The 15,822-nt window shown below is 40.1% G+C and overlaps 1 protein-coding gene across 1 annotated transcript in view; it reads right to left on the reverse strand.

Moving 5' to 3' along the window:
* LOC117336131 (arylsulfatase J-like) overlaps positions 1 to 15,822 on the reverse strand; it is a 42,850-nt gene that overhangs the window by 20,793 nt on the left and 6,235 nt on the right. The window contains exons 2-6 of the mRNA XM_033896513.1: positions 15,435 to 15,546; positions 14,741 to 14,792; positions 9,134 to 9,237; positions 5,860 to 5,966; positions 4,737 to 4,801 (exon numbers count right to left, since the gene is read on the reverse strand). Coding sequence (XP_033752404.1) covers positions 4,737 to 4,801; positions 5,860 to 5,966; positions 9,134 to 9,237; positions 14,741 to 14,792; positions 15,435 to 15,546 — 440 coding nt within the window. The remainder of the gene's footprint in view (positions 1 to 4,736; positions 4,802 to 5,859; positions 5,967 to 9,133; positions 9,238 to 14,740; positions 14,793 to 15,434; positions 15,547 to 15,822) is intronic.

The raw sequence follows: 15,822 nt of genomic DNA on the forward strand, positions 1-15,822 counted from the left end.
ATGATGTTACTGTCTAACGATAAAGGTATAGAAAGAGAGATAAACACGGCCATGAGGCTACTGTCTAACGAGGAGGTTTAGAAAGAGAGATAAACACAGCCATGAAGCTACTGTATAACGAGGAGGTATAGAAAGAGAGATAAACACGGCCATGAGGTAACTGTCTAACGAGAAAGGTATAGAAAGAGAGATAAACACGGCCATGAGGCTACTGTGTAACGAGTAAGGTATAGAAAGAGAGATAAACACGGCCATGAGGCTACTGTCTAACGATAAAGGTATAGAAAGAGAGATAAACACGGCCATGAGGTAACTGTCTAACGATAAAGGTATAGAAAGAGAGATAAACACGGCCATGAGGCTACTGTCTAACGATAAAGGTATAGAAAGAGAGATAAACACGGCCATGAGGCTACTGTCTAACGAGAAAGGTATAGAAAGAGAGATAAACACGGCCATGAGGTACTGTCTAACGATAAAGGTATAGAAAGAGAGATAAACACGGCCATGAGGCTACTGTGTAACGAGTAAGGTATAGAAAGAGAGATAAACACGGCCATGAGGCTACTGTCTAACGATAAAGGTATAGAAAGAGAGATAAACACGGCCATGAGGTAACTGTCTAACGATAAAGGTATAGAAAGAGAGATAAACACGGCCATGAGGTAACTGTCTAACGATAAAGGTATAGAAAGAGAGATAAACACGGCCATGAGGCTACTGTCTAACGATAAAGGTATAGAAAGAGAGATAAACACAGGCCATGAGGTAACTGTCTAACGATAAAGGTTTAGAAAGAGAGATAAACACGGCCATGAGGTACTGTCTAACGATAAAGGTATAGAAAGAGAGATAAACACGGCCATGAGGCTACTGTCTAACGATAAAGGTATAGAAAGAGAGATAAACACGGCCATGAGGTTACTGTCTAACGATAAAGGTATAGAAAGAGAGATAAACACGGCCATGAGGCTACTGTCTAACGATAAAGGTATAGAAAGAGAGATAAACACGGCCATGAGGCTACTGTCTAACGATAAAGGTATAGAAAGAGAGATAAACACGGCCATGAGGCTACTGTGTAACGAGTAAGGTATAGAAAGAGAGATGAACATGGCCATGAGGCTACTGTCTAACGAGTAAGGTATAGAAAGAGAGATAAACACGGCCATGAGGCTACTGTCTAACGATAAAGGTTTATAAAGAGAGATAAACACGGCCATGAGGCTACTGTCTAACGATAAAGGTATAGAAAGAGAGATAAACACGGCCATGAGGCTACTGTATAACGAGGAGGTATAGAAAGAGAGATAAACACGGCCATGAGGCTACTGTCTAACGATAAAGGTATAGAAAGAGAGATAAACACGGCCATGAGGTAACTGTCTAACGATAAAGGTATAGAAAGAGAGATAAACACGGCCATGAGGCTACTGTCTAACGATAAAGGTATAGAAAGAGAGATAAACACGGCCATGAGGCTACTGTCTAAACGATAAAGGTATAGAAAGAGAGATAAACACGGCCATGAGGTACTGTCTAACGATAAAGGTATAGAAAGAGAGATAAACACGGCCATGAGGCTACTGTCTAACGAGTAAGGTATAGAAAGAGAGCAAACACGGCCATGAGGCTACTGTCTAACGATAAAGGTATAGAAAGAGAGATAAACACGGCCATGAGGGTACTGTCTAACGATAAAGGTATAGAAAGAGAGATAAACACGGCCATGAGGCTACTGTCTAACGATAAAGGTATAGAAAGAGAGATAAACACGGCCATGAGGCTACTGTCTAACGATAAAGGTATAGAAAGAGAGATAAACACGGCCATGAGGCTACTGTCTAACGATAAAGGTATAGAAAGAGAGATAAACACGGCCATGAGGCTACTGTCTAACGAGGAGGTATAGAAAGAGAGATAAACACGGCCATGAGGCTACTGTCTAACGATAAAGGTATAGAAAGAGAGATAAACACGGCCATGAGGCTACTGTCTAACGAGAAAGGTATAGAAAGAGAGATAAACACGGCCATGAGGCTACTGTCTAACGATAAAGGTATAGAAAGAGAGATAAACACGGCCATGAGGCTACTGTCTAACGATAAAGGTATAGAAAGAGAGATAAACACGGCCATGAGGCTACTGTCTAACGATAAAGGTATAGAAAGAGAGATAAACACGGCCATGAGGCTACTGTGTAACGAGTAAGGTATAGAAAGAGAGATGAACACGGCCATGAGGCTACTGTCTAACGATAAAGGTATAGAAAGAGAGATAAACACGGCCATGAGGTACTGTGTAACGATAAAGGTATAGAAAGAGAGATAAACACGGCCATGAGGCTACTGTCTAACGATAAAGGTATAGAAAGAGAGATGAACACGGCCATGAGGCTACTGTCTAACGATAAAGGTATAGAAAGAGAGATAAACACGGCCATGAGGCTACTGTCTAACGATAAAGGTATAGAAAGAGAGATGAACATGGCCATGAGGCTACTGTCTAACGATAAAGGTATAGAAAGAGAGATAAACATGGCCATGAGGCTACTGTCTAACGATAAAGGTATAGAAAGAGAGATAAACACGGCCATGAGGCTACTGTCTAACGAGTAAGGTATAGAAAGAGAGATAAACATGGCCATGAGGCTACTGTCTAACGATAAAGGTATAGAAAGAGAGATAAACACGGCCATGAGGCTACTGTGTAACGAGTAAGGTATAGAAAGAGAGAAAAACACGGCCATTAGGCTACTGTCTAACGATAAAGGTATAGAAAGAGAGATAAACACGGCCATGAGGGTACTGTCTAACGATAAAGGTATAGAAAGAGAGATAAACACGGCCATGAGGCTACTGTCTAACGATAAAGGTATAGAAAGAGAGATAAACACGGCCATGAGGGTACTGTCTAACGATAAAGGTATAGAAAGAGAGATAAACACGGCCATGAGGCTACTGTCTAACGATAAAGGTATAGAAAGAGAGATAAACACGGCCATGAGGCTACTGTCTAACGATAAAGGTATAGAAAGAGAGATAAACACGGCCATGAGGGTACTGTCTAACGATAAAGGTATAGAAAGAGAGATAAACACGGCCATGAGGCTACTGTCTAACGATAAAGGTATAGAAAGAGAGATAAACACGGCCATGAGGGTACTGTGTAACGAGAAAGGTATAGAAAGAGAGATAAACACGGCCATGAGGCTACTGTCTAACGATAAAGGTATAGAAAGAGAGATAAACACGGCCATGAGGTTACTGTCTAACGATAAAGGTATAGAAAGAGAGATAAACACGGCCATGAGGCTACTGTCTAACGATAAAGGTATAGAAAGAGAGATAAACACGGCCATGAGGCTACTGTCTAACGATAAAGGTATAGAAAGAGAGATAAACACGGCCATGAGGGTACTGTCTAACGATAAAGGTATAGAAAGAGAGATAAACACGGCCATGAGGCTACTGTCTAACGATAAAGGTATAGAAAGAGAGATAAACACGGCCATGAGGCAACTATCTAACGATAAAGGTATAGAAAGAGAGATAAACACGGCCATAAGGTAACTGTCTAACGATAAAGGTTTAGAAAGAGAGATAAACACGGCCATGAGGTTACTGTCTAACGATAAAGGTATAGAAAGAGAGATGAACACGGCCATGAGGCTACTGTCTAACGATAAAGGTTTATAAAGAGAGATAAACACGGCCATGAGGCTACTGTCTAACGATAAAGGTATAGAAAGAGAGATAAACACGGCCATGAGGTTACTGTGTAACGATAAAGGTATAGAAAGGGAGAAAAACACGGCCATGAGGCTACTGTCTAACGATAAAGGTATAGAAAGGGAGAAAAACACGGCCATGAGGCTACTGTGTAACGATAAAGGTATAGAAAGAGAGAAAAACACGGCCATGAGGTAACTGTCTAACGATAAAGGTATAGAAAGAGAGATAAACACGGCCATGAGGCTACTGTCTAACGATAAAGGTATAGAAAGAGAGATAAACACGGCCATGAGGCTACTGTGTAACGAGTAAGGTATAGAAAGAGAGATAAACACGGCCATGAGGCTACTGTCTAACGATAAAGGTATAGAAAGAGAGATAAACACGGCCATGAGGCTACTGTCTAACGATAAAGGTATAGAAAGAGAGATAAACACGGCCATGAGGCTAACTGTCTAACGATAAAGGTATAGAAAGAGAGAAATGAGGAGGTATAGAAAGAGAGGTAAACATAAAAAACGGAGCTAAATTAGTAAAATTTTAGCACCCGGTATCGAAAACTGTACTGAAGGAATAAAATATCTTCTCACATCCGTTATGAATATATGTTATAAAACACCAAATTGCCTGCTAACATCCGTTGTATAAAACCCTATCCAAAAAATGTACGCAAACACTAAATATGTACTAACATCCGTCATCATGATACCATGGTAATAGCTTGGTAGTTTATAATGTTTACGAGCAGTTTCATAATGTCAATGTATCTATAGAAGTATGATGTTAAGGCACTTATATACAGCGCACCTGTATATGCGAAATCATCAAATTATATTGTTATATTGTATTGGAAAATCGATAAAAAAAATCTTTAATGTAAAGCTACAAAAGGTGAAATTGCCTATCTAAATGTCAAAGATAATTAAATATATTAAATTAAGCGATTTTTTCACATTAAGAATGTGACGGCATGTTGCGTTTAATAAAATACGTTTGACATACTGTGGAATATTCTCCCGCTGGCGCGTGATGAATGTCGTCATTGAAACGGAAGTCATACCCACGCCCTGTAAACAGAAAGCGTAAATGATTAACCTACTTTCTTATAAAGCACCTGTTAGTTGTGAAGATATATTCAGCTGATATTGCCATTCCTAAATACCTAGATGCTCGACCTTCGTACGTAAGACCTGGGCTACTACTATTTTACGTAATATATGTGATCCGGGTACTACCAGTTGTTGTATATATATATCTAATACTGAACACATATCTAATACTAAACACATATCTAATACTAAACACATATCTAATACTGAACACATATCTAATACTGAACACATATCTAATACTGAACACATATCTAATACTAAACACATATCTAATACTGAACACATATCTTATACTGAACACATATCTAATACAGAACACATATCTTATACTGAACACATATCTAATACAGAACACATATAATACTGAACTCATATCTAATACTGAACTCATATCTAATACTGAACACATATCTAATACTGAACTCATATCTAATACTGAACACATATATAATACTGAACACATATCTAATACTGAACACATATCTAATACTGAACACATATCTAATACTAAACACACATCTAATACTAAACACACATATATAATACTGAACACATATCTAATACTGAACACATATATAATACTGAACTCATATCTGATACTGAACACATAACTAATACCGTTACTAATGTTAACACATTTCCTATATTGAACACATTTCTATTATTGAACAAATTCTGGTGAATAACTACGCTAACAGCTACTATCATTGGTAATTATATTATTTCTTAGAGATACGTTGGGAGTCTTCGGCAGTATGTTTCAGTGAGGTAACACTATAAAGTCGGCATTACTTCCGCGCTACCTCAAGAAGACAAACACAAAACATATCGAAGTCCAAAACACACACACTCATACACTACACGCATGCACCTCGCACACATGGGAGACGGTCTTTAACTGATCGTAGCTGCCGATAGGACGTTGAACAATACAACATCAAACATAGCCTTATTAACAATCATCATGGTGAACACCTTCGATTTGGTAACCTATTTGAGCTTTCTATACAAACCAGATTGGTGGGTATAGTAATCCTCCGCGCCACTGTAGTAACCCATAAAACTATCGAATCCCCGGTGATTCGGGGTGTATTGCCAGTCACAGAATCCCAAATGCCACCTGTGACATTAAAAATACAGCATTTATACAAATTGAACTTTTCACAATTTTAAAATGATAACACTGGAAAGCTTATCATATATTTGGTGTTATCAATTGGAGAGTTTTTTTCAGTCATATTCGCAAATTCTTAAGTCGAAAATAATATTCAGTGAAAATATAGGAGTGTACCAGCGAACTAGGTCTGACTGCAACAACCGTATCAGCCCCGTGACAGTTAAAGACTATACATTGCTATAATGCAAGGCTTTGTAATGTAATGTTAAGTCATTATAAACATAATAAGTAAGTATGCTTTGTGTTACAATCGACAAAGAACGAGATATGTACAGGAGTGATTCTCACTGACAATGGTATAATGGTGTTTAACAATACAATGGCGTACTAGATCGTGTGGGTATTCACTGACAATGGTATAATGGTGTTTAACAATACAATGGCGTACTAGATCGTGTGGGTATTCACTGACAATGGTATAATGGTGTTTAACAATACAATGGCGTACTAGATCGTGTGGGTATTCACTGACAATGGTATAATGGTGTTTAACAATACAATGGCGTACTAGATCGTGTGGGTATTCACTGACAATGGTATAATGGTGTTTAACAATACAATGGCGTACTAGATCGTGTGGGTATTCACTGACAATGGTATAATGGTGTTTAACAATACAATGGCGTACTAGATCGTGTGGGTATGCACACTTACATTAGTAATAACAATGATTTATTTGCTATTTGCACTTAAGTGAAACACAATAGAAGCCAAACAGAAACAATACCGATTAACCTATAAGTAATGATCAATAGTTTCATTTGCAAAACAGATGATATGACACATACACAAACAAGGTACCCATTAGTCTTATATATAAATGGTATTGACTTTCTTACTGCATTTTAATTGGTACACGATATTAATTCAATAACAATAGCATTTAGATGGACAAATAAGGTTATAGATAAACTGATATATTCTCTAGCTCTATTCGATTTTGCTTTTTAATTTTGCTTGCACAAAAATATCAGTAGTCCCTTTACGAACTCTAACCATATGCCCAAAGCCATGAGTACACAAATGTTTCTTAACTAGTTTAAGTATAACATCAGCTGTTTTTCATTATGAACACTTTTAAGCCAGTAGTTATTAATTCTGACGAATCTTTTGTCCCAGCTCTGCCTTTACGTAGTTGTGATGAGCATTATTTTTAACACTTAATTATTGTAGGCAAAACAGGACAAGAAAGCTTTCCAAATACTTTATATTGGTGTTTTAGTGCCAAATTTGTAAAAATTGTTTATTTATGTTTTATTATTATTATTTTTTATTTTTTTTTTTATTTGAAAAGGCACTTTTAAACCTTGGCATGGGAGGGTCAATTGGACCTCAGAAAAGGAATAATCAGATGAAAAAACAAGAAAACGGTATTACCATCAACCACAACATCTCCTAATGAAAATATTAAATTACGAGACCTTTCTGAATACTCCTTTTCCTATCAACATTTATCTTTGATCTCAATTGGCTACTTTTCTCATTCAGTACATTTATACATATTTTTATAAGCCTTGATTAGGATCAGCCAATAGTGTAATGTCATCTACATACATCAGTAGGAATTCCTTCATAAGTCAAATACATACTCCATTATACCCGTTAACAGATAAGCGTTTTTTCTAGATTGATCACGTACATGGCACACAGGTAAGGCGAGAACTTATCCCCTTGTTTTACACCGGTGTTACATCCAAATCCTTCTGACACCTGATTATTTATCTGGATTAAATCAATTTATACATTGACATAATAGTACAAGTTAAGTTGATAATACAACAGTACCCTATGCATTCCGGAAACCTTCTTCGGTATCAACTTTTAGTGAGAATAATTTACCCACAACATTCAGCAGAGTTGTACCCCTATAGTTGTTGACGTCATTGTGTGCCAATTAACATTATAAACCCTTCAACCCATGCCACTGGGAATTCCTCAGCTCTAAACATAGAATGAAATAAAAGGTGAAAGTAAGGATATAAAACATTCTGACCTTTACACAGCGTTATGTATGTATCGTACACCATTTATTGACCAAAAACAAATTAAAACAAAATTGTTGTTTCATATACCTTATTTATTAATAAAGTTATGATCCGGGTACTACCAGTTGTCAATAAAGGTGTGATCCGGGTACTACCAGTTGTCAATAAAGGTGTTATCCGGGTACTACCAGTTGTCAATAAAGGTGTGATCCGGGTACTACCAGTTGTCAATAAAGGTGTGATCCGGGTACTACCAGTTGTCAATAAAGGTGTTATCCGGGTACTACCAGTTGTCAATAAAGGTGTGATCCGGGTACTACCAGTTGTCAATAAAGTTATGATCCGGGTACTACCAGTTGTCAATAAAGGTGTTATCCGGGTACTACCAGTTGTCAATAAAGGTGTTATCCGGGTACTACCAGTTGTCAATAAAGATGTGATCCGGGTACTACCAGTTGTCAATAAAGGTGTTGTCCGGGTACTACTAGTTGTCAATAAAGATGTGATCCGGGTACTACCAGTTGTCAATAAAGGTGTGATCCGGGTACTACCAGTTGTCAATAAAGGTGTTATCCGGGTACTACCAGTTGTCAATAAAGGTGTGATCCGGGTACTACCAGTTGTCAATAAAGGTGTTATCCGTGTACTACCAGTTGTCAATAAAGGTGTGATCCGGGTACTACCAGTTGTCAATAAAGTTATGATCCGGGTACTACCAGTTGTCAATAAAGGTGTTATCCGGGTACTACCAGTTGTCAATAAAGGTGTGATCCGGGTACTACCAGTTGTCAATAAAGGTGTTATCCGGGTACTACCAGTTGTCAATAAAGATGTGATCCGGGTACTACCAGTTGTCAATAAAGGTGTTATCCGGGTACTACCAGTTGTCAATAAAGGTGTGATCCGGGTACTACCAGTTGTCAATAAAGGTGTTATCCGGGTACTACCAGTTGTCAATAAAGGTGTTATCCGGGTACTACCAGTTGTCCATTTAATGGGTATTTGTAATCCGGGTATTTACTCGTTGATCACGTGAGTAACTTTAGTACTTACTTACTGATCATGTATCGGTGAAGTTACCATTGTATGTACATTTGAGAGTTGTATAATGACGACGATACTTACTTTCCTACCATGTGAGTCGCATATCCCAGCTCCTTGAGTTTTTCTGGTAGAAGAGTGAAGTTTGAAGGCAAATACTTGGGCTGGGAATCACTGATGATGCCGTGCTGAAAATATGTTGTTGTTTGTTTTAACAAGGATTAACGTCCTCGCGATAAACATGGCAATATATGGACGCGTGTCGAAGAAACACCAATTAAGTACGCTATAAGAAAGACAGAACTTTGAATTTCCTCTAAACAAAGATGTACATGTACAGTTGTATGTAATTTGTTTTAAATATTAATTAAGTGATTCATTTCATATATCGTGTTTTGTACCTAGTTGTAAGGTTTAGCATCAATGCTGACCATCGTTTGTCATTAAGTATGATATCGTTCTTGCTACCGATATTGAAATTACAATTCTGATGATCTTCCAGATTATCAAAGTAAACATACTTATAAACATCTAAAACGTTAACGAGATCATCAAATAGCTTGCCCCCACTATTGAATAGACCTGAACATTGTACGTTTGGTTTGGTTTATTTTGTTTAACGTCCTATTAACAGCTAAGGTCATTTAAGGCGGCCTCCCGTGCGTGCGACATGCATGCGTGTGGTGAGTGCGTATGTGTGTTTTGGGAGGCTGCGGTACGTTAGCGATATAAGAGGTGGCCTAGTGGTATACGAGGTGGCCTAGTGGTATCAGAGGTGGCCTAGTGGTATACGAGGTGGCCTAGAGGTATCAGAGGTGGCCTAGAGGTATAAGAGGTGGCCTAGCGGTAAAAGAGGTGGCCTAGAGGTATAAGAGGTGGCCTAGAGGTAAAAGAGGTGGCCTAGAGGTATAAGAGGTGGCCTAGCTGTATAAGAGGTGGCCTAGCGGTATCAGAGGTGGCCTAGAGGTAAAAGAGGTGGCCTAGAGGTAAAAGAGGTGGCCTAGAGGTATAAGAGGTGGCCTAGAGGTAAAAGAGGTGGCCTAGAGGTATAAGAGGTAGTCTAGCTGTATAAGAGGTGGCCTAGAGGTATAGGAGGTGGCCTAGAGGTATAAGAGGTGGCCTAGAGGTAAAAGAGGTGGCCTAGAGGTAAAAGAGGTGGCCTAGCGGTATAAGAGGTGGCCTAGAGGTAAAAGAGGTGGCCTAGAGGTAAAAGAGGTGGCCTAGCGGTATAAGAGGTGGCTTAGCGGTACAAGAGGTGGCCTAGAGGTACAAGAGGTGGCCTAGTGGTATCAGAGGTCAATCAATCAATCAATCAAATCTTTTATTCCTCTGATAAGAGATTTACAAAATGAAAAGTCAATATTTACATAAAATTAGGCTGAATGTGATCAATTGAATTATTTTCTACATGTCCATGTATGAATTACATTACTATTGCTGTCACATTTAATACTGGTACTGTTTTTAGTATTGCATACGTTACATGATGAGTTAGTTTAGGAGAAAAAACACATGTGCAGCACTTCTAATGTATTTAGCACTGTCCAATAAAAATCCCTGGTAATCCTCTATAGATTCGTATATCTCTGCTGGAATTGTTTTGCTAATAAGAGTTCTAAGGAAATTCTCATGGTGTAAGTTGTCCAAGTAGATAAATAATTCGATGCCGTATTTATCTATTACCAGTGTTGTGAATATGTCACGAAGGTCAGCTGTAGCACTACACACAGTTACAAAGTGGAGAATGGCGTCTATGTACGATACATTACATAATTTACATCATCGCTCCCTCCACACGGGGGAGCATGCCACCATTTTACACACGAACTTGACAATTTGGAGGTCTTTACTAGTTTTTGGTGTATTCCATAGAATATATGGATATTTATTTGTATCATGGATGTCTCTAAATCTCAAAAAGTCTAAATCTGTCACAAGTCTGTCTTTCAGGAGGGTGTCTTCCATTGTTTAAATAGAATGTGAGACAATCCGTTTCCAAGCCGTTTTAGAAGGGAAGTAGATATTTACCAAGTACTCCTGCAGGAAGTTCTGTAAGTTGTATTTGTATAAAATACACCAAATATCAGGAATAACTCCAAGCTGTTTGTTATAAGGGTTTTTAATATATTGGAACAATCTTCGAAGAAGTATTTGCTTAGAAAGTGTATCTGGTTCCATGTGAATGAGCGTAGAGAGGAAATTGAGCTTCCTTTGATCGATTTCTGACTCTAGTCTAGGAAGACCAAGCATTGATTCACACATGTCAGATCTGGTTAATTTCCGTAAGGATTGGGATCTTTTCGCAATCGTGTGTTGTAGAACGTTCAGGTGTTGAATATCATGTTTTGACATTTTTGACCAAAATTCAGAACCATAAAGAACACTTGGTATTATAACCTTCTTGTACAATGTCGTTGTTTTTAAAGGGTTGGTCCATTTACAGTCATGTCCGAATTTGGTTATTAGATTAAAACAGTTCCTGCCTTTAGTACATGCATTTTCTATCGCGGACTTACTCTTGAGATCGGTAGAAATAATAATACCAACATGTTTATATAAATTCGCGGTTTGTAAATTATGACCCATGATTGACCAATTGAAATCGATATTTCTTTTATGGTTGTTTCCGAAGATAAGAACAGTGCATTTGTCCGCATTGTATCGGAACTTCCATGTTTTCGCATAATTTGTGCAAATGTCTAATAGCGTTTGTAAGGCTGAGGGACTGGTTGCAATCAAGGCAATGTCATATGCAAGAGCTGGATTGCTACAATTTATGTCGTATATCTTGGCACCAACACGGCTCTGTTCTAACTCTAAGAGAAGGTCGTTTATGAAGACAAGATATAAAAAGCTGGAGACCACGCCTCCTTGTCTAATTCCGGATCTGACTGGTAGCCATCTTGATCTTGTACCATGTGTTAAAACTGCGCTATACATGTCAATATATGAATTGCTAATTAGAGGTGGCCTAACGATATCAGAGGTGGTCTAGTGGTATACGAGGTGGCCTAGCTGTATAAGAGGTGGCCTAGAGGTAAAAGAGGTGGCCTAGCGGTAAAAGAGGTGGCCTAGAGGTATAAGAGGTGGCCTAGAGGTATAAGAGGTGGCCTAGCGGTACAAGAGGTGGCCTAGAGGTATAAGAGGTGGCCTAGAGGTAAAAGAGGTGGCCTAGAGGTAAAAGAGGTGGCCTAGCGGTATAAGAGGTGGCTTAGCGGTACAAGAGGTGGTCTAGTGGTATAAGAGGTGGCCTAGAGGTACAAGAGGTGGCCTAGTGGTATCAGAGGTGGCCTAGCGGTATAAGAGGTGGCCTAGAGGTATAAGAGGTGGCCTAGCGGTATAAGAGGTGGTCTAGCGGTATAAGAGGTGGCCTAGCGGTATAAGAGGTGGCCTAGAGGTATAAGAGGTTGCCTAGCGGTATAAGAGGTGGCCTAGCGGTATAAGAGGTGGCCTAGAGGTATAAGAGGTTGCCTAGCAGTATAAGAGGTGGCCTAGAGGTAAAAGAGGTGGCCTAGCGGCATAAGAGGTGGCTTAGCGGTATAAGAGGTGGCCTAGAGGTAAAAGAGGTGGCCTAGCTGTATAAGAGGTGGTCTAGAGGTAAAAGAGGTGGCCTAGCTGTATAAGAGGTGGTCTAGAGGTAAAAGAGGTGGCCTAGAGGTATAAGAGGTGGCCTAGCGGTATAAGAGGTGGCCTAGCGGTATAAGAGGTGGCCTAGAGGTATCAGAGGTGGCCTAGCGGTATAAGAGGTGGCCTAGCGGTATAAGAGGTGGCCTAGCGGTATAAGAGGTGGCCTAGAGGTATAAGAGGTTGCCCAGCGGTATGAGAGGTGGCCTAGAGGTATAAGAGATGGCTTAGCGGTACAAGATGTGGCATAGCGGTATAAGAGGTGGCCTAGCGGTATCAGAGGTGGCCTAGAGGTAAAAGAGGTGGCCTAGAGGTATAAGAGGTGGCTTAGCGGTACAAGATGTGGCAAAGCGGTATAAGAGGTGGCCTAGAGGTATAAGAGGTGGCCTAGCTGTATAAGAGGTGGCCTAGAGGTATAAGAGGTGGCCTAGAGGTATAAGAGGTGGCCTAGAGGTATAAGAGGTGGCCTAGAGGTAAAAGAGGTGGCCTAGAGGTATACGAGGTGGCCTAGAGGTAAAAGAGGTGGCCTAGAGGTATAAGAGGTGGCCAAGAGGTAAAAGAGGTGGCCTAGCGGCATAAGAGGTGGCTTAGCGGTACAAGAGGTGGCCTAGAGGTAAAAGAGGTGGCCTAGAGGTATAGGAGGTGGCCTAGAGGTAAAAGAGGTGGCCTAGAGGTATACGAGGTGGCCTAGAGGTATAAGAGAGGGCCTAGAGGTATAAGAGGTTGCCTAGCGGTAAAAGAGGTGGCCTAGAGGTATAAGAGGTGGCCTCGAGGTATAAGAGGTGGCCTAGAGGTAAAAGAGGTGGCCTAGAGGTAAAAGAGGTGGCCTAGAGGTATAAGAGGTTGCCTAGCGGTAAAAGAGGTGGCCTAGAGGTATAAGAGGGGGCCTAGAGGTATAAGAGGTTGCCTAGCGGTAAAAGAGGTGGCCTAGAGGTATAAGAGGTGGCCTAGAGGTATAAGAGGTGGCCTAGCGGTATAAGAGGTGGCCTAGCGGTATAAGAGGTGGCCTAGAGGTATAAGAGGTGGCCTAGCGGTATAAGAGGTGGCCTAGAGGTATAAGAGGTGGCCTAGAGGTATAAGAGGTGGCCTAGCGGTAAAAGAGGTGGCCTAGAGGTATAAGAGGTGGCCTAGAGGTATAAGAGGTGGCCTAGAGGTATAAGAGGTTGCCTAGCGGTATGAGAGGTGGCCTAGCGGTATAAGAGGGGCCTAGAGGTATAAGAGGTTGCCTAGAGGTATAAGAGGTGGCCTAGCGGTAAAAGAGGTGGCCTAGAGGTATAAGAGGGGGCCTAGAGGTATAAGAGGTGGCCTAGAGGTATAAGAGGTGGCCTAGCGGTATAAGAGGGGGCCTAGAGGTATAAGAGGTGGCCTAGAGGTATAAGAGGTGGCCTAGCGGTAAAAGAGGTGGCCTAGAGGTATAAGAGGGGGCCTAGAGGTATAAGAGGTGGCCTAGCGGTAAAAGAGGTGGCCTAGAGGTATAAGAGGGGGCCTAGAGGTATAAGAGGTGGCCTAGCGGTATAAGAGGTGGCCTAGCGGTATAAGAGGTGGCCTAGCGGTATAAGAGGTGGCCTAGAGGTATAAGAGGTGGCCTAGCGGTATAAGAGGGGGCCTAGAGGTATAAGAGGTTGCCTAGCGGTATAAGAGGTGGCCTAGAGGTATAAGAGGTGGCCTAGCGGTATAAGAGGTGGCCTAGAGGTATAAGAGGTGGCCTAGCGGTATAAGAGATAGCCTTGTGGTAAAAAAGGTGGCCTAGAGGTATAAGAAGTATTTTTTTTTATTTTCATGTATGTTATTTTGATACCCCCTTTTGCTTCAAGTCGACAATGGAACTTACGCCATCCCACTCAGTAGCGTTAGCGCAACTTAGCGATAGTACTAGACATCAGAATCTTCCTACTGCGCTGTTGACGCTTTACACATTGGAACTCGTAGATAGCTACTCCATGCTTGATTCGGTATCACTATGTGCAATATATGGTTCAGCATTTCCCCCCAATTTTATAAATGTTGTATTTATTTATTTTTGTTGATCATATCACAGAGAAAATATTAATCGTTATTCAGACTCACCTGTAATCCAGTGTGAAAAGGATAATAACCACTGAGAAAGCTTCCCCTCGATCTGTAACAGGAAGCAAAATACCGTCTTAAATCAATGTATGTAATTAGGAAACACACATTGCTATTAATCGGTACTGGGGTTAATTTAATTCGTGTTGTTATTGATAATTAGCTATTGTACTCAACGACTTGTTTCTTGATGTTTGTATATATATATATATCGATTTTCAAAGAGTCACTATAACGCACAGAAAGGTCTTTCTATGGCTATTTTATAATGATAGAGTCCTCCAGTCAAATGTCATATGACCGTTTATAGGACGTTAAACCCGTAATAAAGTTAATACCGATATAAAGTTAAACCGATATAAAGTTAATATCCTAAGTGAAGGGAAATCTGAAGCTAATAGAAATTTCTCCATTTTGGAGACACTGAGGGAGATCTAAACCCTGGGGACTGGGAACTTTACCAACCGCCTTAAACTATGGGATGTAATTCCGTTTCCAGTACTATATCCACGTGTTGACATAAACAGACAATGTGACACTGCACGTGTTATTATTCTACCGTTCTGAATATGGATTTATCAAATAATATGTCAAAGTGAATAATCATTTGTCACTCAAACTACATATGCTAATGAAAACAAAAGATTGCTCTCAAATAATACAACAGTAAAGGGAATGATACATCCATACTTACGGTGAACATATTGGCTGCATGTATGAGCTGTTCAGCGTGACTCCCTCACGTGCAAATTTGGTCAGATAGTAACTACCTATGTGTGAATTGTGCCAGCCAACGTCATTCCACCCTATAATAGACCACAAACATGTATGGTTATCAAAAACTCGCACGCACTTTGTATTATACCAACCAACATCATTCTACCCTATAATAGACCACAAACATGTATGGTTATCAAAAACTCGCATGCACTTTGTATTTTACCAACCAACATCATTCTACCCTATAATAGACCACAAACATGTATGGTTATCAAAAACTCGCATGCACTTTGTATTATACCAACCAACATCATTCTACCCTATAATAGACCACAAACATGTATGGTTAACAAAAACTCGCA

The sequence above is a fragment of the Pecten maximus genome, chromosome 10 (assembly GCF_902652985.1).
Source record: "Pecten maximus chromosome 10, xPecMax1.1, whole genome shotgun sequence".
Taxonomy (NCBI): domain Eukaryota; kingdom Metazoa; phylum Mollusca; class Bivalvia; order Pectinida; family Pectinidae; genus Pecten; species Pecten maximus.